Source organism: Eulemur rufifrons, chromosome 19 (assembly GCF_041146395.1).
Source record: "Eulemur rufifrons isolate Redbay chromosome 19, OSU_ERuf_1, whole genome shotgun sequence".
Lineage (NCBI taxonomy): Eukaryota > Metazoa > Chordata > Mammalia > Primates > Lemuridae > Eulemur > Eulemur rufifrons.
The window spans coordinates 44,451,998-44,479,555 of record NC_091001.1 but is presented as its reverse complement, the minus strand read 5'-3'; the positions used below and the strand labels follow the sequence as shown (position 1 = coordinate 44,479,555).

The 27,558-nt window shown below is 46.9% G+C and overlaps 1 protein-coding gene across 1 annotated transcript in view; it reads right to left on the bottom strand.

The window, feature by feature from the left end:
- ACOXL (acyl-CoA oxidase like) overlaps positions 1-26,588 on the bottom strand; it is a 251,723-nt gene extending 225,135 nt beyond the window's left edge. Inside the window, 5 exon segments of the mRNA XM_069494822.1 lie at positions 20,966-21,098; positions 24,229-24,301; positions 26,177-26,221; positions 26,224-26,263; positions 26,557-26,588. Of these exon segments, the coding sequence (XP_069350923.1) occupies positions 20,966-21,098; positions 24,229-24,301; positions 26,177-26,221; positions 26,224-26,263; positions 26,557-26,571 (306 nt within the window). The 5' untranslated portion in view covers positions 26,572-26,588.
- Between the last annotated feature and the right edge of the window lie 970 nt (positions 26,589-27,558).

Genomic DNA, 27,558 nt, shown 5'->3' with positions numbered 1-27,558 from the left:
AATAAGTTGGCAAAGCATATTAAGGAGTCATGACAGTACTGATATCTTTAGATTGTCCCCAAGGAAATAATCGAAAGGAAGGAAAAATCCAAATATGCATGCTGAAGCCCTATGCATAAAGGTAAAAATTGAAACAATGTAAATATCTACTAATAATAGGAGAATAATTAATTCAATCATAACCCTTTAACTTAATATTTTGTTACCATTAAAAATTACAATTAAGAAGATAATATAGCAGCATGAAAAACATGCTTAGGCTGTAATATGAAAAAGCCAAAACATAAGCAGTAAGCATTTCCACACTGAGGTTACAACCACATAAAAAAGTAAACCATGTGACTCCCCCGTCGCCCTCCGCTCCCCCCCCCCCCCCCCCCGATCCTCAGCTCCCCACCCAACCACTTTCCTTTCTGGGGCAGTCAATGTCTCCAGCTGAGTTGCCCTGGCCTGTCCCTCCCCATTAACCCAACGGGGCTACCCTGAGAGTACTGCCTCCCCACACAGGAAGTTCAACAAGGGCTTCTTAAGGGGCTGCCTTCCTCCAGCTGACAACTCAGAGCTCATCTCACTGGATCCCACTGAAAACCCTTCTGAACTCTCTGTGGCCACATAATGAAGCCAAGACTCTAGGGCCACCTCACTTCCCCACACCCCTGCCACTCCTATCCGGCACACCACCTCACCCCCAGGTCCCCAAAGGCAGCACACTGTTCCACTCCTTTCCACATCCTGTCTTGTCCACCTGCAATGCCCTTCTCCCTTCATTCACCTTTCAGGCTCCTATTCATCCTAGAAACCCGTTGACATCACAACGGGGGGAGGCTGCCGTGCCCCACCCTGACTTTCATCAGTCCCTCTTCTGGCTACTTCTGCATGGCATTTGCAGGTGCTGATACCTGTGTACAGATCTCTTCCCGCCACCCCGCAAACTCTTGGAAGGTGTGCATTCACCTTCTATCCCACGTCTAGTCCAGTGCCAGAACCACAGCAGGAGCTCAGAGAACGTTGGTTAAAATTAGGGGTTTTGTATTTCTTTCATTTATCTTCTCTAATGTGGTTATGTAGTTGTCTGTGCACATTAAGTCACACGAAGTCTGTATTTGCCCCTTGGACTCAGGGCAACAGAACTGCTGTCCCAGACGCCTCTGTGTTCTCGTGCTGCCACATGGCAGCCAAGACTGCTTGGCTTCCAGAGCCACATCCACACAGAGAACCTGACTGTGGGAAATGCTTTCCAACAACCTAAAAAGAAATTACAGATGAATGGTACACTAAAGACCCTAATTGCTGTTTTTAAAAAAGGAAAAAAGAAAGTCAAAAGAGAAAAGAGCAAAAAACATCCCCAAATGTCAGAATAATGCCTAGATATCTTCATGCTTTAATCTGACATGTTTCTAACATCAATGTGGTCACTGCATTGCTATGGTTCAATGGTCAACAGCAACAAAGTTGTAGGAGTTGTTTCTCTCTGTGTGGAAACTGACCATTTAATGCATCTGAAATACATGATGCAGATTGGAATCTGAAGTCTGGGCAATAACATACCTATGGGTGGTATCCACTGGGCACTTTCTGCATGTAGAATATTATGCCAAGTGCTGCAGAAACATCACTCCATCTAAACCTATCAGCTCGGAGAAGAAATCATGGCTATTCCCATTGTGTGGATGGGGAGATGGAGAATATGGTATCTTGCCTGAGGTCACACAGCTAGAAGGTGATTGACTACCTGGGGTTATCTGGGATTGGCATCTTGAGGGCCTTGAGTACAATACTCATTGGGAACTTGACCCTGGAGGCAATCAGGAGATTCTAAAGGCGCATGAACAAGAAAGGGGCACTCAGTGATGCTTCCGAAAAGTTAATCTTGGCCTTTGAATAAAAGGAATTGGAGAAGAGAAAGTCAAAAAGAGAAACCTTTCCCTTAATATGCTATATTTTTATCCAAAGATGCCTTTCATTCTTTGCTAATAAATAACCAATTTGGTAACAGGATATTAATAAAATCACCCAGCTTTGAGGTGGGTGCTGAGGCTGTCTCTGTTCTTTTGCACCAGGCTTGCCTAGTTCCTCTCAGCTGAGAGCTCTGGAGCAATTACTAAGACTTCTGAATACTGGGCACCCCTCATCATCCCTCCTCTCCTCCATACCTTACTGCTGTTGCATATGCTCAGAACATGGCCCAGGCTTTCAGTCAACCAGAGGGAGGCAAAAATCATGCCACTCCCAAGGAAATGAATATTTTTCAGGATTCCAAGAAAAGCCTCCACTGTAGCTGGGGCCCAAGACTGTTATCCACTAAGGCCTCAAAGCATTGTATGAGGTGCAATTGATGCAGCCTGTCTCTAAAAGAAAAACTTTGGAAAAAGCATAAAAGTTCACCAGGAGGGGGTTAGAGTAGATTATTACATGCTATTAAAAAGATTGAGGATATTGTCTATATACTAATATGGAAAGATCCCCAAGAAATAGGGTTCAGTGAAAATAGTAGGCAGAAGTTCACTGCTGGTATGGCAGTATGAGCCCCTCCAGACTGACCCTCCCATGGATAAAAACTATAAGCTCTGGCAAAATACAGGAGAAAAGAAAAGTCTACTTAAGATTGTAAAGAGTAGAAATAAGCAGACAGATTGTAGAGGGCAGTCAAAATTTGAAGTAGCAGCTGACACAGAGTGAATTTCTTGGGTTTTTGTTGTTTTTGTTTTGTTTTCCCTGGCTTTTGTCCTGAAAGCAAGCCATGGTTGAAGACTAGTACAGTATGGGTGGCTTTCTGGTTGGAGGAACCAGGAAAATAAGCAAAAGTAACTATGGTCACCAGAGTGTGAGGAGAAATCCCAGAGAGGAAAGAGTAGAAGTGGGTCCCCTAATTCTGTGTATGAATCTGGGTGAGTCTGAGGCTGACCACTAAAGTAGCATGCACTGCACTCAAAGCAGCACAGCAAAGGCTTAGAGAGCTGAACTGAGACTTAGACCCACAGAAGATAAGACAAAGCTCAAGGTCAGGCTTGAGTATGGGTTAATTCTCTGCTAAAACAAACCATCAACTTTCTTCAGAAGAATGCAACAAAACTCAGAGTCTCCAAAACATAGTAATCACAATGCCCAGGACATAATCCAAAGTTACTCATTTACAAAGAACCAAGAAAATGTGACATATTCCCCAAAGAAAAGACAATAAATGCCTACCCTAAAATGATCCAGATGTTAGAATTATCAGACAAGGGCTTTAAAGCACATATTGTTACCGTACTCCATGAGGTCAAGGAAAATATGCTCTAATTAATAAAAAGATAGAGAATCTCAGCAGAGAAATGGAAGATAAAAACAAGAAACAAAGAAAAATTTTAGAATGGAAAAATATAATATCTGAAAATAAAAGTTCACTGGATAGCCTTAATAATAGCAAAATGGAGATGATGAAGGAAAAATGCAGTGAGCTTGAAGATAGATTAATATAAATTATCCAAAAAGGAGAGAAAAAAAGATTTTAAAAATAAACATCAAAAACAATATAAATAACTGAAGATATATTCTGTATTCATGTTTTAGAACAGGGGTCCTCAACCTGTGGTAAGTTGCATAATTATTTCATTACATATCACAATGTAATAATAATAGAAATAAAGTGCACAATACATGTAATGCACTTGAATCATCCCAAAACCATTCCCCCACCTCCCTGGTCTGTGAAAAAATTGTCTTCCATGAAAACAGTCCCTGGTGCCAAAAAGGTTGGGGACCACTGTAAGAAGACTCAATGTTGTTAAGATGTCACTTCTTGGGATGCTAACACAACCCCAGTTGAGTTTCCCCAAGTTATCTTATAGATATTAACAAACTTATTTTAAAATTTATATAAAAAGGCAAAAGACCTAGAATAGCCAGAATAATATTGAAGAAGAACACAGTTGAAAGATCACATTAGATTATTTCAAGACTACAGTAATCAAGACAACATGGTATTAGAGACAGAATAGACACATAGGTCAATGGAACAGAATAGAGAACCCAGAAATAGCCCCACACAAATATAGTCAACTGAGTTTTGACAAAGGCACAAAAGCAATTCAACCAAGGCAGGATAGTCTTTCTAACAAATGGTGTTAGAATCGCTGGACATCCACATACAAAAAAAAAAAAAGGAGAAGAACCTAGACACAGACCTTATACATTAAACAAAATTAACTTAGAATAGGTCAGAAACTTAAATGTAAAATGTGAAACTATAAAACTATTACAAGAAATTATAGGAGAAAATCTACATGACCTTTGGTTTGTGATGAGTTTTTAGATATGCCACCAAAAGCACAAACCATGAAAGATAAAATAAATAAATATATTGGACTTTATTAAAATTAAAAACTTCTACTATGTGAAAGGTGCTGTTAAGAGAAAATCTTAGCAAAACACGTATCAGATAAAGGATATCCAAAATATACAAAGAATTCTTACAACTCAACAATAAGAAAACAAACAACTCAATTTAAAATAGGCAAAAAGATCTGAACAGACACTCACCAAAGAAAATATACAGAGAGCAAATAAGCATATGGAAAGATGCTCAACATTATTTGTCATGAGAGAAATGCAAACTAAAACAACAATGAGATACCACTCCCACCTACGACTAATAGAATGTTAAAATCAGAACACTGGTAATACCAGTAACCAGCAAGGATCCACAACAGTCTTACTCTCTCATTAATTTTTGGTATAAATACAAAATGATACGGCCATTCTGAGAGACAGTTTGGCAGTTAAGCTAAACATGGTATTATCATATAATCCATCAATAGCACTCCTAGGTATTTACCCAAATGATTTGAAAACTTATGTCTATAAAAAACCCACACACAAATGTTTCTAGCAGCTTTGCTCATAATCACAATAGACTAGAACCAACCAAGATATCCTTTAATGGTTGACTGGACAGACAAACTGTAGCACACTATACAGTAGACTACTATGCAGTGATCAAAAAAAGAATGAGCTATCAAGCTATGCAAAAACACAGGTGAATCTTTCATGCATATTGCTAATTGAAAGAAGCCAGTCTGAAAAGGCTACTTACTGTATGATTCTATTTACATGACATTCTTGAAAAGGCAAAACTATAGAAATGGTAAATAGAGCAGTGATTGCCAAAGGTTTGGGGAGAAAGCAGGATTGAATAGGGGAAGCATAGGGGATTATTTAGGGGTGATGAAACTATTCTGTATGATACTTCAATGGGGGAGTCATGAAACTACGCATTTGTCAAAACCCACAGAATTTTATAGCACAAAGAATGAAAACTGTATGCAATTAAAAAAAAAAAAAACATGTAAAAGTTGAGGGACTCCCAGAATGTAATGCAGACTGTGACAAAAAGCCTAACTGTATTACAAACGTATGAAACAACCTCACTGAAGGGAGGTAGGAAATAAGGGTGCTAAACGAAGTAACTTTGGAGCTGAATGTAGGCTGTAAGACTAAAGGCAAAGTGAACTGTACATAGCACTGTACTCCAGGTGATGAAGTTGTTTCCCATGGGTATGAGTTAACAATTCTGAAACTGGCATCCATGTATGCTGGAACCGGACAATGAAGTAAATAGATGGTTGGAGCCAGGTTTCTCACTATTGGAGCAGGTTACAGATAAGAAAGGAGAGAAGTCTAGAATGATCTAAGTGGTAATGAACCACAGCTGAGACATCAATGTGAACTCATGTTTACCTTAATATAGATACAAATGAATACATATTTATAGATATGTATATACACACAGGTTAGTACACACACATATACTTCCTTGCTCTATCAAGTGGGAATGTCTACAAGTAACATCCCAGCAGCAAAGGAAACACCTAGTATTCAAATCTTTGTTTCTCAAACCTTTTTTTTTTTTTTTTCAAAAAAGGAACTAGGGAAATGATTGATCCCAGGGCTGGAGCAGGGAAAATACAAGATGAACCTGGAGCATCTTGTAGTGCCAGCAAGTAAGAAAGGTCACAGTTTGGGTAGAATCCAGTTTACAAGGTATGACAACCATTCTTGCCATAAAGCCTTCCCAGCAGCTGTCACCTCACTGCCACACCCTGTCCTTCTGTGATCCAACTTGCGAATTAGAATTTTGGGCCAATCCAACCATCCCATTTTCCTACCTCTATCTCCAGGTACAAACCACATCTTTGCACTGCCTGGCACTGCCACAAATGTAAGTGAGACCAAGGCACATGCAAGGGTCTCCACGAGCCCTCTCCCTCCTGCCTCCCTCCTCCCCACACTGGCACCCTCAGTGGCTGTGGAGACTGAGCCTTCTCTTCCTAAGTTTCCACCCCACCCTTGCTCCCTCTCCCCAGACCTTGACCCCACCTCTGCCTTCCATGGAGGACAGGGCTCATCTGCTGGAACATCCTCAACTCTCTTGACCAGCTTGAAAATTCCTTTATCTTCTCTCTTCAGGCTTTCTGTCCCTCCTGTCTCTGAGGAAGAATTACCTGCTTTGTTTTCAGGGCCATCCCCCCACCTATGTTTGATGTCACGTTCTCTGTCCCCCTGGGACCTTCCCTTTGGTCACTTCCACTCCCTGGCAGCATCAATCTCTCCCTCTCCTGTCTGGGCTCAGACATGGTTTTGCCACTCCTCCCTCTAAAACACCACTCCCAAACCCACAGCATCCAACTCCGGTCCCACATTACCTCCCCTACTGAAGGCACAGGCACAGGCTATGGTCTCACGCAGATCCGGGTTCAAATCTCAGGCTGCCTCTTACCAGCTTGGGGACGTCGGGAAATAACCAAGACCATGCTGAAGTCTGTGAAGGGACTCCCAAGTGGCAGGCACAGCGGGAAGGGCTTCACCTAAGATGTTACCGTGGCTCACAGAATCCTGTCAACATCCTCAGGAGACGGGGACGTTGTATTCAGTTTAGAGAAGAGGAACTGGGGCTTAGAGAGGCCAAGTGATTTGTATAAGTTCACACAGTGGACCAAGAAGGGCAGAGGTAGAGCCAGGGAAGCTGTCCTGCCTCACACCAAAGCCCACTTTCTGTCTTCCACTGTCCCCAAGATGCCAACACTCTCATCCTTAGCCCGTTCTCTATAGAATATCAATGACACTGCCTCCCTTGTGGAACTCCTGCAAAAATTAAAGGAAATGATGTATGTAGACCACTCAGCATTATGTCTGGCACTCAATAAATGAGCATCCTTCAACAAACGGGGACAATTACCCCAGGATTATGGACCAGGTGTTCCTTCCTGGAATTCTCTCCTTTTGGCTTCCATGAAGCTATGATCTTCTGGTTTTCCTCTCACCCCTCTGATCCATCTCTTGCATTCCCCGTCATCCTCTTTGGCTCATCCTTAAAGTGGAGGCTTTTCCCAGAGTCTCTCAGAACTCCCTCTTCCTGCACAATGTCCACTACACACCTAGCTCAGCCAGTGCCTCCCAGAGGCTCCAGCCTCCTGTGTGACACCTGTCCCTGCCTAAACCCATTCTCCTCTGTGTTCTTCATGTCTAACTAAGGAGTTCCTGCATCATGGGAGACCTCATTGCTTCCCTCCTTAGAAACACCCGTAGCCACGCACTGCCAACAGGACACACTGCAGAATCCTTAGCAAGGCAACAGAGTCCCTTCATCATCTGGTCCAAGCCACCTTCCCAGGGGCCTCCAGCCACCCCAGCCTATTGGAAAGCTGCTGTCCTCCTCTCCTCCCCAAGATCTTCTTTTTCCCAGCTAAACACCCCCAGATGCTGTAGCAGTTCCAAGCACGGCATCATGTCAGATCCCTTTACTTCCTGAGGATCATCTCCAGACAGGTTCCATTTGTTCAGGTCACTCTTTAAAAATGAAGCCCAGAAAGAAACAGTATTCCAGGCACTGAGTGGAACTATCCTCTGCAGTGTTCTTCTCGCTGACTACCTGACCTGGGATATCCCTGGGAGCAAACATCAAGTTCACCCACGACCCAGGAGACAGGATCGAATCCTCCAGATGTTTTATGGGAGAGGTCAACCCACAGATCACAGGAAACACAGCTACCCACACAAGAAGCATGCAAGTTTTCAGAAATCTAAGATGCTTCACTTTGAGGCGCTGACATGTCCAGCACCCCTCCTCCTGCACAGCCTCAAAATGAAGCCTCTTTGACAAGAGTTCTGTGGGGACACAGGGGTGGGCACAACACGGCGCCGCCCTGCGTGAGGTGTCCACCCCACCAAGCTGCCTGACCTCACCTGCACTTCCCATAATGCAGCCCGTGTTCCCAGTCCTGCCCCGCAGGCCAGGCAGGCTGAGCTCTAACGTCAGCATTGCAGCCGCGTCAGCCCCGGCTGGTCACGAGCTTCCGTGTGCTCCCAGGGCACCGGCATCGGCGCAGAATCAATCAGGTCCACGCCACTTTTACGATAGGACCAAAAACCCCTTAAGGGAAGGGACTTCTATCTGCGTCCCATTCTCCAAAGCTTACAACACTGTTACGCCTTAAGTCCCGCTGTAGTGAATAAACCAGGGGATCTGTAAGGTCATAGGTGAAGGTGGGGTCAAGTCAGAGGAAAGGCCATACTTAAGCAACACCCCCTTTCTTTTAATTCCACTTCAAAAACAGAGTATAGGCACAGAGTATACTTTTATAGTAAGCACCCCCAGTGATCTGGTGCTCAGAATTACGCTTCAGCACTGACGGAGGTGCCCTCTGAACTGAGGAGGTACCTGGTGGCAATAAAAGGGATCTTCGCTGACAAGATCAGTCCTTTGTAAAGAAAAGCCGGGTGTGGGTTGAAACAGAGCTCGGAGGAGACAGCAAACGTGAGAACGGGAGAGTGCCACAGCGCGCCGGCCCTTCGCACCTTTCGCCACGAGTTATTTATTCAAGCATGAAAACTGGGACATCGTTCTCACAACACTAATTAGACAAAGAAATGAGATATGCAAATATTTTTAGTCGATTCACTCCAACATTCTTGCCAGATGAAAGTTAATGAAGAGAATACGACCCAACAGGCTCACTCTGGAGCCAACACGCACAGCCTGGGAGCAAACATCAGGCTCACCCACGACCCTGGAGATGGGATGGAATCTTCCAGATGTCTTATGGGACAGGTCGGCCCATAGATCACAGGAAGCACAGCTACCCACACAAGAAGCATGGAAGTTTTCAGAAATCTAAGATGCTGCACCTTGAGGCCCTGACATGTCCATCACCCCTTCTCCAGCACAGCCTCAAAATGCAGGGTCTTTGACAAGAGCGTTCTGTGGGGACAGGGATGGGCACAACACGGCACTGTCCCAAGTGAGGCGTTTGCTCTGCCAAGCTGCCTGACCTCACGGAGCCTCCGTCTTCTCTGCTGGGAAACAGGGGTCCTGGGGGCTCCTGTTAGCATGGACTGAGAACACACACACAGAGTGCCAAGAGCCTGGCCCACGGGACACATCAGCACCTGAGGCTCCCTTCCCTCCTCCTGGACCTTGTCTGAACAAAGATGCTTGTGATGGGCTGGGCACAGGGCTGCATTCAGTCACAGATATCTCCTGAGGGCTCCTACGTGCCTCATGCAGTGTGAAGTCCCTGCCCCCTAGTAGCTAATGGAGAAGTGGGAAGAGGGTTTAGAAGCAAGGCACTACGAGAGCTCTGTGCAGGAAGGGCAGGGAGGTTTCCTGGGGAAGAAACATCCATGCCTAGGCACAACTGGTGAGTAAGAGAGGAGGACAGGGAGAGTCACGAGCAGAGGGGCCAGCCTGTGCATAGCCCAGAGGTGATGGGGTGGCCTGTTTGAGGAGCTGCAGCTGGGTCTGTGTTGCTAGAGTATGAGATCAATTTCTTTCACCCAGATAGAATTTTCCTTAACCACGTTCCTCTGCAGTTTGGGCCAGGGCTGCTCTCTGAAGCTTTAATCCTATTACACAGCTGTCTTTAGAGAATGGGAGACCATCCCCAGACCTGTGCATCATCTGCCCAGAATAGCACACCAGTCACATCGACAATGTCATCAGACCCAGGGGACTCTCCCATGAGCAATCTGCAAGGGTGAGCCAAGGAGCAAGTGAGCACTGCAGGAAACAAACACAAGATGGTCTCTACCCATCTACATACCTGCCTGGACTGAAAATACCCTGGGGTGGGCAAGTCCCAGAGTTATAAAACAAAGGTCTTGATGTACACATAAGAAATGGAAAATGATTGCTTTTTTTTTTTTTAAGACTCAGTTCAGGATTCCAGGGTACTTTATACATTTAAAATGCCTCCAAATGACCCATACCCCTTCTCAACAGAGCTGTGATCTGAACTGATTTATTCTCCACCAAAGACACCTTGTCTTCATTACTATATTCATTCTTCCATCTCTCTATCCACCACCCATCCACCCATCCATCCATCCATTCATCCATCTACCCACCTATCTATTCATTCATCCAACCACCCCCGCATCTACTCATCCATCCACGCACCCATCCATCCACCCATCCATCCACCCATCCATCCACCCATCCACCCATCCATCCACCCATCCACCCATCCATCCACCCATCCACCCATCCATCCACCCATCCACCCATCCATCCACTCATCCACCCATCTACCCATCCACCTATTCGCTGAGTGCTTATTAAGTACCAGGCCCTGTTCTAAGTCCAGAGGGGACAGTGGTGACCAAGAAGACACAGGTCTTGTCCTCTTGAAGTTGATGTTCCCAATGCCTGGCCTTGGCAGTTGGGCACCCCAGGCAAGACCTTCTTACCCCTAAGTCTGCTGCGTAGCAAACAAATATAGGTCCACAGAAGCCTCTGGCACCCCACTGAGTGCCTGCTCCTCAGTTTACCTCCTCCTGCTGCAGCCATGGCCTCTCCAAACTCAGGTCAAGCCTGACCCAGAGGGAATTCCCTACAGCACTGGCAGGACTCCCCCACCCCAAACCATGTGATAATCGAAGAAAGCCACATAGTTTCACAGGAGCTGCAGACTGTGCTTTTCATAGGGGACATGGCAGCACATACCTTTTATATATGAACAATATCCCCTCTTTCTATTGAGTTTTTCAAGACACCCCACCTGATCCTTGTACAAATGGAGAAATAAAGCAAGGAGCAAAAGATAGAGGCCAAAATAAGACCTTTCTTACCCATGCAAGCCAGTCTGGAGGACATCGCTGAGGACCTGTTAGCAGAAGGTCTTGCTAATAAGTGTCCAGCCTTAGACACACTTGCCCACAAAGCCCTGGAGGTGCTGGACAGGGAGAAATGCTCATGTAAGGAGCCTTCCCTGGGGCCAACCCTCGACACCTGCTCCCTGAGGAAGGGGGGAAGGGGACAGCAAGATGACAAAAGCTCAGGTCTTGCTCTCAAACTCCCCAATGAGGTAAGTCACTCCACAGTCATGCGTGGAGTGAGTATAGGGTGGAGAAAGGCCAGTTGCCTATTTAAGGACATATCTCTGGGAGCAGAGGAGGTATCACCCTTCTTAACTCCCTAGATGAGTTCAAGTCATACAGCTACTGAAGACAGGCCTGCTGTCGTCTTTGTTCCCTCACGTCCAATTCAGCCCCGGGTCCTCTCCATTCTGGCCCCTGCATATGCGTCATATTCTTTCCCCCAGCCCTCCACACACACCTCGTATTGTGTCCTACTCGGACCATTGTCACCGTCCCAACTGCCTCTGTGCCCTCCGTCCTCCAGCTGGCTGCTAGGTCAGCCCTGCTCCTGCAGGTGAACCTTCCCCTGCAGGCTCTCCATATCTCGGGAGTGCTTGTCTGATACGGCAACAAAACCAGAAAAAAATCAACCGAAAAGGTAAGGGGATCTAAGAGAAAGCTGAACTACTCCCAGAAATCTACTGAAAAGAAAAACACTTAGATGGTGACTGCCATGCATCAGGCTTAGAAACAAGTGATCAAAATTAAAATAAGAAATCAGTGGGCTTCACGAGATCTTCCAGGAGAATAGTGGAACATCTTCCACACGACAGATGAAATGATCAAGAAGCTGGAAGATATCACTAGTATGGTGATGAAGGCATAGTGTCTTCTCTCAACAAGAAAAAAGAAAGGTATTTGGAAACTCCAGGAGAAACCAAAAACCTTTAAAAATAAAGTACAATTATTAATGAATATCAAGCAAACAAAAACATGACATGATTTTGAATAATATAAAAAAGTGATTCCATTTGAACTTGATCTAGAAATATTGTTCAAATTGTAAAGGTATTTTGACATATGGTTCTACAGTAAACAATACTTCTCAGCCTCGGCCTTAATAATGTAATTTAAAGTCCAGAAGCCAAGTGATGTTTACAGAAGAAAATGTAAAAAAACTGTTGTCAGCCTTGACAATATAAAAGTACTTGGCTGATTAGAAGTGGGGAGTGGATGGAAAGGAGTTAAGAAATTTAGTTGTAAGGATAGGAATGGAGGTTAAAGAGCATTTATAGGTAACCTGGTAATCCTTAGGAAAATTAAAAATAATACTGTAAAAATCAAAAATTGTGAAGGAAAAAAATTGAAAGGGGGGCCGTGGGTGGGGTGTTGTATACATGAACTAAACTCTCATCTTTCATCACAAAGACGTAAAAATGTCTAAAGTTGATAAAACACAAATATTCCAGTAACCAACATTTCCCTATAAGGGCTTTGTGGAGGCAAATTTAAATGGCCCAGTTCACTTTTTAAAATTGATCTAAGGAAGTGCGAACTTTTTTTTTTTTTTTTTGGCTTATTAAATGTCATTGTAGTAGGCGGAGGTATTCGAAATCATTTTGTTGGACGGAGCTCAAAAAAAAAAGAAAAATTCCACTGGACACACTCAATAAATATTCATTATAAACAGTCTTTTTTCCCATAAAAGGACATCAGTGCAAAGGCGGGACCGACTTGCCGCCCCTCCCCGCTCCTGCTCCCAGCACATAGATGCTCAGAACGACAGTGACACGCGGCTCTCAGACAGAGCCGGCAGTGCCACTGAAAATTAAATCAAGTCCCAGGTCACAGTGGGGAGGGAGGCCTGGATTCTGGCCCAGCCACTAACCATTTGGCATCTGCCAAATCCCAGTCTGGGTGGAATCTCCACATTTTTAAATGTGGACAACAAATTTTTTTAATCTTTGGTTTGGTTCGGTTAACCAAAGCAAATACAACCGTGCACCAAAGTGGTCCAGGAACACCAGAGAGCAGGGCTTCTGCCAGACCCTCAAAGAACCTCCCGCTCGCCTGAGCACTACAAAACCCACCCCAGTGCAGGGTAACGGTTGGACCCCGGACTGCCGGACTACGAGGCTCAGAAAACTCTGGACAAACTGTTACATCTTTCTATATCTCCGTTTTCTCATCTGGAAAATGAGAATCACAGCACTCGTCTCACAGAGCTGCTGTGATGATTAATGAGTGATTATGTGTGAAATGCTCAAAAACGGTCCCTTAACAAGAAGCACTCAATTCAAGTCAGTCACTGTTTGTGGCTTGAGCTACTATTGCCTTTCTCTATGGGAATCTACTAAAAGATGGGGCAAAGGAAAGGAGTAATGACACGGGGCGGGGGGGCGGGGGGAGGAACAGGGACCTGGACGAACACCTGTGCTACATGGAAGATCGAGTTTCAGGTGGAAAAACTCCTAAGGGCAGCAGGCCGGTCATCGATCATCCATATCTGACCCGCTGGGTGGCAAGACCATGCTCCCCCCAGGCGGCCAGCAGGACTTCCATGGAGCGGGATAGGTCCTCCCAGCTGCATCCGGGCACCTGTCCTAGGTGAGCAGGCGGCCGGGGCCCAGGAAGGCACGCCCCTCCCACGCAGGACCGCGCCGGCGCACTAGGAAGCAGTCTACACTTGCAGCAGCGCCTCTTTCTAGCTCAAGCTGCCGCGGCCACAGCCAGGGTTTGAGGAGCCCGGGGTTTCCACAAGGCCTGTGTGGCCTCTGATGACTTAGTTATATGGGCTCTGCTCCTTGAAATGCTGCCACAGTCACAAACATCTAACGTTCTCAGGCCACATCAACTGGGGAGGGATGCCCAAGGACTTTCTTCTCCTACAGCAAAGAAAAACTCACCCCACTGCGAGCTGCCGGCTGTCCATCTGTGAGTATGACCCACATACTCGACTTGAAGGGGAAGGGCTGGGTGCCAGCTCCTGGGTGTTTGGGCCACAGACATAGAGGCCTCATTTACAAATATTTCTATAAAAGATATGCATTGGACTCTGATCTCTGAGGTCCCCCCTTCCAACCATGAAAATCCCACAACTCTCTCTTTATGACATGTTATTCTCAACGCCCACCACCCCCTCTCCCCTCCTGCTACTGTAACCCCCGGAGGCTCCCTCACAGCGCTGGAGTATTTCAGTTCCCTGGATACACCGGGAGTCCCTAGGGGGGGACACACACCTTCCAGGTTATCTCTGTCACCTCTCAGCACTGCCCACAATGCTAAGACAAAGGCAGTCAACACGTGTTCACAGAATTGAAGTAATTTCAAAATGGAAATTCTTTCAAATATCCACTTCAAATACACACATCATGTGCTACTTATCTCAAGCTCTCTGGTTTTCGGGAAGAGGGGCAGTAGACGTATCTTTTAGAAGACAAATGTTTGAATCTCAGTTGTTGAAATGTAAGCTGCTACAGAAACACTGCAAAAAAATTATTTAACTAGTTTATACCCACCCCAAATGCTGCAAACATGTTTTTTTAAGACATTCATGAGTCAAATTATATCCTGAAGAGTCATCAAAATAACTCTGCATCGTATTTACAATCTTGGTACCGAGCCAGCCAATGACTCAGCTGTTGCCCGCTGTTCTTGTATTGACACTTTTAAAAAATCAACACTCACAGCTGATACGGAGTTAAATAGACTGATGACAATAGCAAAAACCTGGCCACTTCTTACATAACAAAAGTAAATGGGTGATGGACACACTTATAACTTTGACTCAAACTGTACAAAAGCATTCATGTAACCCAAACATTTGTACCCTTGTAATATTCTGAAATAATAAAAAAAAAGTAAATAAACGTAAACAGAATCTGCACGTCATTGTTGGTATTTGCCGCCCTCTGGTGGGCAAGCCCAGGAAGTGTCCACACCAGGAAACTGGAAGTGTGTATTTCACAGATGAGATCATCCTGGCTCAAGCCTTCATCCCACAGGACGTCCCCAGCAACCAAGCAGGTCCTGATTCTCTGCTCCCCGTGTCTGCATGTGTGTGTGTGTGTGTGTGTGTGTGGAGGCAAAAGAAAGAATAGTGTCAGCCCGAGCAGAACGAGATGAGCAACATGACCCTGCTTCCTCAGAGTACACGCAGCACGTGTGTAAAGACATACAACAGACGTGAATGAGCTCCGCTTTCAACTCTCCGACACTGCTCTCCCTGTGAACAGACGACGACGATGGGCCACGTTACAAAGTGTCAATAGAATAAGTGTCGGTGGACTTTGCCTCATCAACTTCAATGAAACACACACTTGTGAGTACCACACATTTTCAGGACGTGACTATAGAGAACCCACGGCCTCCCCTCACGCCACCCTCCACCACGCCACACTGGACAAGGAGGCAGTGGCCTCACTGTGCTTGTCATCAGAGGGTTCCCATTGCTCCCAGCCCCAAGCAGTTCAGTCCCCACACCGCGCCCTGCGGAATGCAAGACCTTACAGAGATGCTCATTATTCGGCCCTTTACTGCTGGAAGAGGGGCAGGCTCTGGAGGACGGTGTATGCCTCTGTTCTCTCCTTATACTCTCCTGCCTGGGGAGTTTTTCTAAAATGCAGTGTCCATGAGGTAGGTGACTGCTTTTCTACAAAATATTCCATAGCTCCCCATTAACTAATACTAAATCGTACATGAACTGATCACTTTTGTGTTTACAGTCTTTGTGGTGGGATGGGTACACATTTGTAGTGGGATGATGGATGGGTGGATGATGGATAATGGGTGGGTGGATGGTTGATGGGGGGCGAATGAGTGAGTTGGTAGACAGGTGGATGGGCAGACAGGTGAATGGATAGGTGGGTATATGAGTATATGGGTGGACAGGTGAATGGACAGGTGAGTGGATGGGTAAGTGAATAAATAGATGGGAATATAGGAGGATTGATGGAAGGAGGGGTGGAAGAATAAAAAGACTTCCATGACATGTAGGGCTCTACTAGGTCCTGCACTGAGACTGAATACAAAGACACTATCCCTGCCCACTAAATGTTCTGTTAGTGATGATAAAAATGAGATCAATCCAAGTGACAAGAACAGATGAACATAAAGTGATTCCAGAAAAAAATAAAAGCAGGTGAACTTCTAGCAAGAACAAAACAGACAAAAACCAGACAGTTTTACAGCACTGGCCACAAAAATTGAGAGGATTAATTTGAGGGGGCTGAGTAACCTTCCACTCAGGAGGAAGTGTCCTGGCAGCTGGTTGTGGCCATCACGACAGGCAGAATGTCCCACCCTGATGCCAGCTGACCAGCGCCAGCCTGTGACTAAAGCACATAGGCATAGTAATACAGGCCCAGATGACCAGGAGCCAGACGCCGGGGTGAAGACATTGACGGTGGGGACATCTGTGGGGCCGAGTCAGAGCCTGGGCGAAGGGGACGGCAACAGGAGCACGCAGCCTGCTGTGCTCAGAGCTCACCAACACCGGCAGGCCGCGGGACGGCCACCACCCCCGAGCCGTGTGAAGGCCACACTGGCCATTGGCCAGCCCCCACTGGCCCTGGAGGAGACCCAGATGCCCTCAACCTCCTCTTTGCTGTTCTAATCCTCCACAAGCCCTTACAGTCAGAAGGTCACAGAAAGGTCATTTGAGGACAAGATATCCCGTTTCAAACCCTCATCAGCAGGTGGGAGAGACCCTCTTATGGCTTTCTCAGACTCTTTACCGACGTCCAACAACGCGCACTGTCAGAAAAGTCACACATCTATCGTAAGTTCTGAGAGTCCCCCCAGAAACCAGTTTCTTCCCTCTGTTCTCCCTTCCGCTCCTGGAGACAGCACAAGCTGCCCGCCTCCCGTGCTGCACCCTTGCATGACTTGGAGAAGGCCACCTGGTCTCTCAGGGCTGGCTGAGAGGTGTCTCCACCCACCTGAGATGCCAGCCCAGGAGCCCTGACGTGTTCTCGGCTCGCAGCCCCGCGGCACAAGCCCTGCGTGTGGGTCACTGGTGCACAGCATGAGTGCACCCCTGCCCCGACCGCCAGGCCTCGCCCCTGAGTAGGCTCACAGCATGGGACATGAGCACCAGAGCCTGGGACAGGCAAACAGAGAGAAAGCAAGAAAGGAGACCCGTGGTTCTGGGCAGAGGGGCTACTCACAGTTAGAGCCAAAAGGCAGCGACATCCTCCTTCCCACTCAATGCAGAAACCCACCAAGGGCATTGGTAATGGGGGCACAAGAACCAGCATGTATGGAGGACTTCCCTCTGCCCGGAGCTATGCCCAGGGCTTCAGGTGGGAACCCTGGCTCATTCCTCATTCACTCTTTTGGCTCCTGTTTGCTGTGTGCCTACTACGTGCCCCCCACTGTGGGACGCTGAGCATGCAGCAGTGAGTGAGGCTGCAGGGCCCCGGCTGCAGAGACAGAACACCTGTTAGCATTCGTTGTTTAAATGCTGCAAGGGGGAGTCCAGTGCCTTGGGAACAGGTGACAGAGGGACCACACGCAGGCTGTGGCCTTTCTAAAGAAAGGACAGTTGTACTAGCTCTGAAATGTACATGAAAAATAACCACGCAAACTGAGGGGACAACCCGGGCAGCACAGCAGCAGCTGCGAGTCCCGCCCCCTGCCACGGTGGCTCAGGGGAGAGAAGGAAATGACACCAGTGGGACAGAGGGCTGACAGTGGCAAGGGGGCGGGTGAGGGGTCATGCACAGCCCTGGAGACAGGAAAAGAACTTGGGCCTTAATCCTGGGGACCACAGAGGGGGCTGGGACAGTGCCGAGTATTTGCAGCTGTACCCGTCTGTTCTGTGCAGGGCCTCCCGGGGCGCAGTCCCCACCAGCAACAGCACCGCCTGGGAACAGGTTAGAAATGTAGATTCTCCAGCCCAGCCCAGAGCTGCTCAATCAGGCACTCTGGGGATGGGACCCAGCTACCGTGTAGCACCTAATTTAAAAGATCAGCTTGTCTTATGCTAAAGTATTGCAAAATCAACCCCAAAGGATGTGCTAGACCTCATTTACATTTCTCACACACCCCCCTTTTCTTCTTCTGAAAAGGCTTCCCAGCCTCCCTACGCAGACTGCAGAGTTCTCTCAACCCCCCACCTCCCAGCTTTGTTTCCTATTCCTTGTGTGCTTGCTAATCATTTAATTTGGCCTGGCATTTTGGACACAAATTAGAGGATGGCTATTATGGCAAGCCTTTAAGAGAAAATCTGAAAGTCTTGAGGAAATGAAAGATAACCATGAAAAATAAGACATCTGGGCAAAGTTTAAAAGGACGGGGCATGCTCAGCCTTGAGTGAGTATCACCATGGGGAGCCGCGGTGACAGTTTTCTAATATATGAGGAATGCATGCAGGAGAAAGGGATCCGTTTTTCCACTCATCAGCGAGAGCAGAATGAGCTGGACCGTCTCAGGTTTCAGCAGGGAAAACATATGTCATGTGTTTGAGCCACAGCAGAGGAGGAGCTGCCAAGGGGGCCAGTGAGATCATACTCGCCAGAGACGCTCGCAATGAGATCACAGCGGCCGGGGTCACTGTCCTGCAGGGTGCCCGGACCATGTAAGGTCTGAGCGCCCGCCAGCCCCTGTGTGGGGTCTCCCCATTGCCTGGCAACCCCAATGCCTGGCAAGGTCCGGATGGGCAGGGCAGGTGCCAAACCAGGTTACCATGGTTTGCTTCAGATACCCAGGAATCCAAAGGACACTATGCACCTCTGCAAAACATTTCAGAGTGCCTTGCTACCTGGATGCCGCGATTCCAGGCACTTGTTTCCTGGGAAAGCACATTATTCCTTCGCTACAGTCAACGCCTCTCTTCCCAGCAGCAGCAACAGCAGCAGCAGTAACAACAAGCATCACTTCCGGTAACAGCTCCAAGCTACTGCTCATTTGCTCTGTACCAGCACTGCATGTCCATCCCTTCACTCAGGCCTAAGCACCTTCGTAAGACCCATTTTACAGATGAAGAAACTGAGGCTTAGAAGGGGCTACTGACCTGCCCATGGCCCCAGTGCTGCTCACATATGCAATGAGACTTGAGCCCAGGGTTTTCTGACTTCAGAGCATATGATCGTGATCACGCCTGTTTTTCATACATTTTTAATTTTTTTCTGTTAATACATTCTAGACCATGAAGAACATGCCTCTATGTTGTCAGGAATAAAGTATGCACAGCAGATGCTCAAGAAGGAATTGATGCAAATGGGGACCCCTAGACCCTCTGGGGCCGGCAGGGGCTGGCCCTTGATAACGTTCAGCAGAAAGGAGACCAGGAGCCTTTGAAAAATCACCTGCTGTCTCCTCTCCCAATCCCCACCCCCACACCACTCCAGATCTGATGATATTTAAAACCAAGGCCCTCCTGGAAGGCCCTCACCCCTGCCCTGTTGGCACCACGCCACGCCTTGCCCTGCACAACTCCACCACGGACTCAGTGAGTGTGCAGGGCTGCTGGCTGCGTAGACGCCCTTCACGCACCGTCACCCACCCCCAAACTGCAAGAGCACAGGGCTCCCGGCAGCCCGCCCAGCCCCTTACCCACACACGTTTTTTAGACGGGCCCAGCAATCTCCTCAGAGGGCCCCTCGTCAAAACTGCTTGGAGGCTGCAGTGATTGGAGGGGACGTTGTGCAGAGACTGCTGTCACAGCCGCAGATAACCCTGGGTCACACGTTTATCCAATCTTCTTGATAAGTCAATTCCAGGCTCCAATTCTAGGCTTTTCTCTTTTTGCCTCTTTCTGGGGTCCTGAATGTGGCTGAAAGTCTACAGACTGGAAGAACCAGTTTTCCTCGGCACTTTGACGCTGTCTATGCCAGGGGCTTCGCCACAAGGCTCTCTGGGGCCTCATCGGTCAGATGGTTTGGCTAAGGGACCAGCTTGACGTGGGACCGAACACCCACCTCACTGTGCTGAAAGAGCCACCGCAAAACAAGCACAGGAACCAGGTGGGGCCCAGGGCAGGCACGAGGTCATGGGCTCAGGACTGAGCACACGAGGACAGTGTCACAGCTGTGCCCGCTCTCGGGAAGAGCACCGTACGGGGAAGCTCGGGCCAGGGCAGGCTGCCTGGGAAGCGCGGCAGGCCCGGTAGAAGCCAGTAAAGACCAATTTTCCTGCTATTCAGACAACTGTGGGCTGATGTCAGGCCTGGAGTCAGGTGAATGAAATTTATTCCTCCTTGATAGAAAAGCTGGACTCAAGCCACAAACGTATATTCCTAGGAAGTCTTAATTTTTCTTCCAGCTTCACCAGGCTCAGCGGAGCTCAAAGCAGGCTTTTCCCTCATTCAGAGAGGGCCCCGAGAACAAACAGGGGAGCCCTGGAGAGGAGAAGGAGGCCCTTCCAGAGCTTCGCTCTCCAGGTGGCTCTTTCCAAACCACTACGGGGAGGATGGGGAAAGAGGGCAGAAATGTCCCCTGGAGGTCTGGCCTCATGGACCCCAACCTGCAATGGTCAGTGTCACACCCTGAACAGCCATGTGAGGATCAACATTTCCAAAGAATGTGACACGAGCCAGCTCTGTTCCAGCAGATGTGTTTGCTCTGAACAACGCATTCTCCCTGAGCCATCTTTCGTGGCTGTGTTACCACACGCCCGTCCTCCAGCACCGTGATTCACACGCACATGGGGGATGCAGACGGATGGGATCTCATCCTAAGGGTGCAGAAATGTCCCCTGCATATGGCCCCCTGGCACTCCCAGCACCTACCCGGTAACCCTGGCCATATGCACCGACCAATGCTCAGAAGCTCAGCTCCTGGAACTGTGACCCATCCCTAGTTCATGCAGAGAATTAACAGTGAGGTCAATTAAAATCAGAGTCACCTACCTTCATGGCACCCATAGTTTGGAAAGTCAGAGCTAATCTTGAAGGGGTCAGTGCTGCCAGCATCGCATTGAATCTTGCGCTCTTGTTCTTAATAGGTGAATGGTACTGTCCGTCTGGAGCCACAGAACCAAACCTGTGGAAGAGGGGTGGGGGTTAACAAAAAAGCAGAACATGGCACCACTAGAAATGAAGTCGGGCAGCTCCCACGTGCACACACAGGGAAGCACACAGATGTCCCCGTCCTGGAACCTCCAGCACGAGACAGAAAGCAGAGCAAGGGTGCGGGCGGAGGTGCCTCCCCAGGAGATGCTGAGAAAGGCACTGGCCCACTTTTTACAACTGAGATATAATTCACATACAATAAAATTCACCCCTTTATAGTATATAATTCAATGGATTTTAGTATAGTTGCAAACTTGTACAACCATCACCCCATACCATTACCAGTCGTGCCCCATTCCCCCCACTCTCCAGCCCCTGGAAACCATAATCCACAATCTCTATGGATTTGCCTATTCTGGACAAGTCACATAGGTGCAATCATATAATACATGGTCTCGTGTCTGGCGTCTTTCACTTAGCATGATGTTTTCCAGGTTCATCTATGTCATAGCATGTCTCAGTACTTCATTCCTTTTGATGGCCGAGCAATATGCCATTGTAGGGATATGCTACATTTTATTTACCTTTCCATTAGTTGATGGACATTTGGGTTGCTATTATGAATAATTATGCTATGGACATCTGTGAACAAGTTTTTGTGCAGACATATGTTTCTAACTCTCTTGTGGACAGTGTTTTCATATATATCTAGGAGGAGAATTGCTGGGTCATATGTTGACTTTTGAAGAACTGCCAAACTGTTTTCCCCATTGCTGACACGGTTTTGCGCCCCACCAGGGAATGTGTGACTGTTCTAATTTCTCCACATCCTCCGCAACACTTGTTATTGCCTCCTTTATGACAGCATCCTGGTGGGTGCAGAATGGTATTACATTGTGCTGTTGATTTGTTTTTTCCCAATACCAATGAGGTTAAGCATCTTTTCCTGTGCTTATTACCTAATTGTGTATCTTCTTTAGAGAAATATCTATTTAGATTTTTGCTCATTTTTAAATTGGGCTATGTGTCTTTCTATTCTTGGGCTATAATATTTCTCTTTATATTCTGGAACCTACACCCTTATGATAGGTATGATTTACAAACATTTTCTCCCACTCTGTGGGTTGCCTTTCACTTTCTTCATAGTATACTTTGAGGCACAAAGGTTATTAATTTTGATGAAGTCCAATTTATCTATTTTTTCTTTCTTTAGTTGTGCTTTTGGTGCCACATCTAACAAATCCTTGCTTAAACTGAGGTCACAAAAATTTACACCTATGTTTTCTTCTCAGAGTTTTATAGTATTAGCTCTGACAGTTAGGTCTGTGATCCATTTCGAGTTAATTTCCTATATGGTGTGAGGCAGAGGTCCCACTTCACACTTCTGTATATGGATATCCAGTTGTTCCAGAACCATCTGTTGACAAGACTATTCCTTCCCCCATTGAATTGTCTTGGCACTCAAGTAGAGTATTTATTGACCATAAACGTGAGGACTTATTTCTAGACTCTTCATTCTATTCCATTTTCCATATACCTGTCCTTACACAAACAACACTCTATCTTGATTACTGTAGCTTTGTAGTAAGTTTTCAAATCACACATGTGAGTCCTCCTACTTCGTTCTTTATCAAGATTGTTTTAGCTATTCTGAGTCTCTTCCATTCCACATGAATCTAGGACCAGTTTCTCAATCTCTGCAAAAGGAGAGGCAGCTGGGACTCTGACAGGGATTGTATTGAATCCGTACATCTATTTACTGGCCCACTCTTTATCAAGTGATAAACCAACATCCCAAAAGTGGGGCTCCTCCTACAAATCTCCAAACCCCTGTGTTGCTCCTATTATTCCGTAGTATTGGGGGTGGCAGCTTGAATTATGTAATCAAATCTTGCTTCTCAAAGGATGACTGTATATATCCTCATATCTTCTGCAAACAATGTAGCTCACTATCATTTTTTCTTTCTCATTGACTCTGACTCTCCAGTCTCTAGTGCACTGAATGCAGCTCAGCTACATGGTCCAGAATCTGCCAGAGCACTGGCCAAGATCTCATTGAGGCATTGCAGTACAGGGAGTTCCCTGTCTGTGGCTTTCCTTCCTTCTTCCCCATCTCCCAGAGTGGAGCGATGCTGACAAGCGACCAGGAAATGTGCAGACACCTCTGGGGAGGGCTAGTGGTCCTCAGATCTGCTGTCATGAGCACTGGTGGCTTCTGAGGGAGTCTAGGGGGCTTCAGCACCCACCAAGATAACTGCAAAGAGGTTTTTAATGTTTCCATTTTATTTCCTACCAATTCACAGGAGGAAAAAGTTAAACAGAATTTGGTCCATTTTAAGTTTGTTTCCCATACGATTTTCTCAAACTTTTGGCATCTACTATCACATTTATCTGCTGGCAAGAACTTGAAGGCAATAAAAAGGAGTAAGGCGTTCAAGGGAAATCCGCAGGGAGACAGCTGGTTATGTACTCCCCGACTGCTGGCTTTGTCACAAATTTAAATACGACTGTGGCTCAGAATTTTTACTGGAGAGTGAAACACTGCTGAAAGAATTAAAGAAACTGGGTGTTTCTTAGCTTCTGCAAAGAGCATCATGAACCCCAGAACACACCTGGAAGATGCCTTAGCTCCTGCCACCCACAAGGGCAGCACTAGCACTGATCTGTGTATAACAGCAAAATAAAAAAAGGGGAAAACCTAAATGCCCAGTAATATAAGAGATTGATTATATTACTTTTATATATAATCATTTATTTGTCTATTATAGTACTATTAAAAATGATGATGCATATGTGTGTATTGTTGCATAAAAACATTTGACATATAATGTTAAATGGAAATGACAAGTTATTAAAAAAACAAGATCTATCAGTGGATCTCATTTGGTAAAAATCCAGCATATCTTTCTCTTTAGACATGTCAGCATGGAGGAGAGATGTACATGGAAGTGTAATAATCATTATGTCTGGGCAACAGCCATGCTGAATAATTTTAAATTTTTTCTGTTTGCCTATCTACCTTTCCAGCTGGTTGTCAATAAACTTGCAGAGGTGGTTAGGGGAAGACCACCCGACATGCAGCCAATGAGACTCAAGAACCAGATCAACTCGGCAAACAGATCATCTGCACCATTGACCTGAGTGAAGGAGAAACTACTCACTTATCCAACAGGTTCTCCCTCGGAATCCGAACCTTGTCAAATATTAAAATCCCATTATCCACACCTTGCAGACCTGGAAAGAACAGAAAGGGGGAAATCTATTCAGTGTCAGAAATATTGTCCCTGCTACTTCCCAGGCCTGTCTCCACTAAAATGCAAAGCCCTTTATTTTATTTCTAGAATTGTAGATGCTTTTTTATTTGGGGTAGGGGTGGGGATGTTGTTTGTGTGTTTCCTGTGCCTGTTTTTTCACCCACCTCGCCCATTCCTCCCTAACAAGAATGGAGAAGAACATGCTTTTCCTTCTGGGCAGCCTGTGTGTTCCGGGGATCCGGTGGGGGCACCCCTACCTCCAGGGCAGTGACTGTGGCTAAGAAAGGAAGAGTTCTAAGCAACTGAAAGGATGGGAAGCTGAAGACAGAAGGCAGGAAAGTGGACTTGCTCTCCCCAGGAATGCAGAGCCCAAGTCTCTCCTCCCACCCAGTGCTCCCTGCTCAACACACAGGGCGAGCTGGAGAGAGCAAACGCCCACAAGACCAGGGAAAATGGCCACAAGGACGGTGGCAGTGGGGGCAGGGAGGGGGGGTCCTGAAATATGTCAGACTCGTTGCCTAAAGACACCTGTCAGAGTCTGGGGTCTACTCTTTGTTCAGGAACATTTAGGAAGATTTAATCTAGAGGGGAAAAATTCTATCTTTAGTAAGTGTCTTTCTTTAGAACATCCCCCCTTGACAAGGACACACTTGCATTTAGGAGCTCACAAGGACACCAAAGCAGACTTTCTGCCGTTGCCAGTGTTTTCAATGTCTGGCACAACTTCACAGAGCTCAGCCTGCCCCTCTGCTCTCAGCAACACTTGACACGAGAGGCGCTTTCATGGGGCTGGCCCAGCCGGGAACTCAGTCACCCCTGGGAGATGCATTTAAAGTCCCTACAGACACACCTGCAGCCGCAGCAATGGTCGGTAACCAGGATGAGACCACCCGCCTCCACCAAATGACTGGCTTCTCCCTCCCTCTTCTCTTCCCACTCTTTCATCTCTCCTTTTTTTCCTTATCTCCCAGCTCCCTTCTTTGGCTTGGCTTGACCTTGGCCAAGGAGGGCCACTGGAGGCCACAGGCATGGCCTAATCTCACTGAGTGTTATGGCTTAAATTGCATCCCCCCAAAATTCATATGTTGAAGTCCTAACCCCTACAACTGTGTACGTGACCTTATTTGGAGACAGAGTCTTTACAGAGGTAATCAAGTCAAAATGAGGTCTTTAGCTTGGGCCCTAATCTAAATCACCGGTGTCCTTGTAAGACAGGGAAATTGTGAGACAGACACGTATGCAAGGAGAACACCAGGTTAATGTGAAGGTGGCCATTGACAAGCGACAGAGAGAGTCCTGGGGCAGATCCTTCCCTCACCACCCTCAGGAGGAGCCAACCCTACCGATACCTTGATCTTGGACTTCCAGCCTTCAGAACTGTGAGACAATAACTTTTTGTTGTTGAAGCCACCTAGTTAGTGGTATGGCAACCCTAGCAAACCAGTGCACTGAGTCAACCCTTGGCACTCGTGAAGGGCCTCACGAGGGCAGACCCCAGGCTGGTGGCCAAGGGGCACCGAGGAGAGGGCTACGCTGCCCTCTAAGAGCCCACAAGTCTGAGAAGGAGAGAGAACACAGAACAGCGTTCAGGGCAAAACTACGGCATTACTAGGAAATTTGAGAAGCTGGGAGAAAATGAGACCAACGCACATTCACAAATGGCATCCTGCCACATCCTCTAACAGGTCCACATAAAGACTCTTAATGAGGCTTTAAAGTCAGAGTCTTCTCTGGGGGAAGTCGTCTCTGCTGTGCCGTCTCAGTGGCGTGAGTTAGGTCAGACTCGCCCTGGGTGGGGTGGGGAGCAGGTGAGAGGTGTGGATGAGCCCAGGAGAGGGCTCACCTAGAGACCCACCTTCTTTGTACATCATATCAATAGCTGTCACTCCTGGATACAAGTTTCCATTTTCATCCCGGACAGGAACGATGAAACAGTGTGGCCCTAAGGAAGCATAGAGATCCCTAGTGAGCTGTCCTTTCCAAAGACAGGATGAAGCTTTCTTGGTACATAAAATTATTTTGATCCCCAAATTCATTCAGTTCCACAACTATGCACTGCACATAATAGTGTGTGATGTCAAAATGTAATAATAAATTTTATCAACATGTGTATTTAGGAGATAAAGTTAGTACTGAATTTTTCTATAAGATAAAAAGAGCCCTGCACAGTGGGTTTCCACTGGAAAATAGCACCAGTAAAGAGAACTATTCTGGTGGTCTGTGTTGGGGACAAACCTTGAGATCTTCCATTTATGATGAGCTGGGCAAAGACCGCTGCGTAATTCCCATACATGGCGTTTCCGATGTACATCTTCTCGGCGTTCTCACATGGCGTGTCAATTACAAACTCCTGCACAGAAACAGCAAAGCAACAGAGTGTTTCCGCTCCTATGGCTCATTTCAACTGCTTGGCTCAAGGCAACGAACACCGTGAAAATAGATCCACATGGTGCAGGACGCCGTTTTCAGGTGATTTCATAGCAAAGAGGAGACAAATCAAAGGTCATGTGGCTCCACCTGCTGAAGCCAGCCCTGCTGTGCTATCACCTCAGTGCACGTGTCACCTCCACCTCAACTCTGAAAATGAGTGGAGACTAAAGTGATTTTTTCAAGGAAAACTCCAATCAGGGGAATAAGTTGCCAATTTTCAATCATTTAAAGGTGTTTGTTCACTCTTTCCTGGTCTCTCTTCTTTGGCACACCAGGCTGACGTGTGTGTGGTTTGGCTGCACCTGCCTGGCTTTAATGTGTGCAGTCTCTCTTCAATTATCAACTGCTTTCTCTCTGACTACCTCACACCCAGGTTTTGACTTTTAAATAATCCAACAGCAAAATCGCTAAAAGCCCTGGTGGTACCTACTCAGCTCTCCACACACCCCTCACCCCTAAACACCCCACCTGCGAGGTTCTCAAGGAAAGATGGAACATCCAATGGTCTCAGCCCCTAGAAGGATTGTCCCAGGGTCCACATTCGTGTGCTTCATTTTGTCTGCTAGTGTTTGCGCCTCCCGGGCAAGTCATTTGGTTCCTCACGGCCCCTGCCGTTTCCCAGGCCCTGAACATCCCTGCCTCCGTGACACAGGTCTGTTGAAACAGCAACCAAGCAATCAGAGGCCAAAACTGGATGCCTGGATGCAGCAAGACTAATAGGCCACCGTGACCTCTTCCTGCCATTGCTTAGAATATCAGCCCAAACAATTTCGGTTTTTATAAAAAGAAATCAGTCATTTAAGCCTT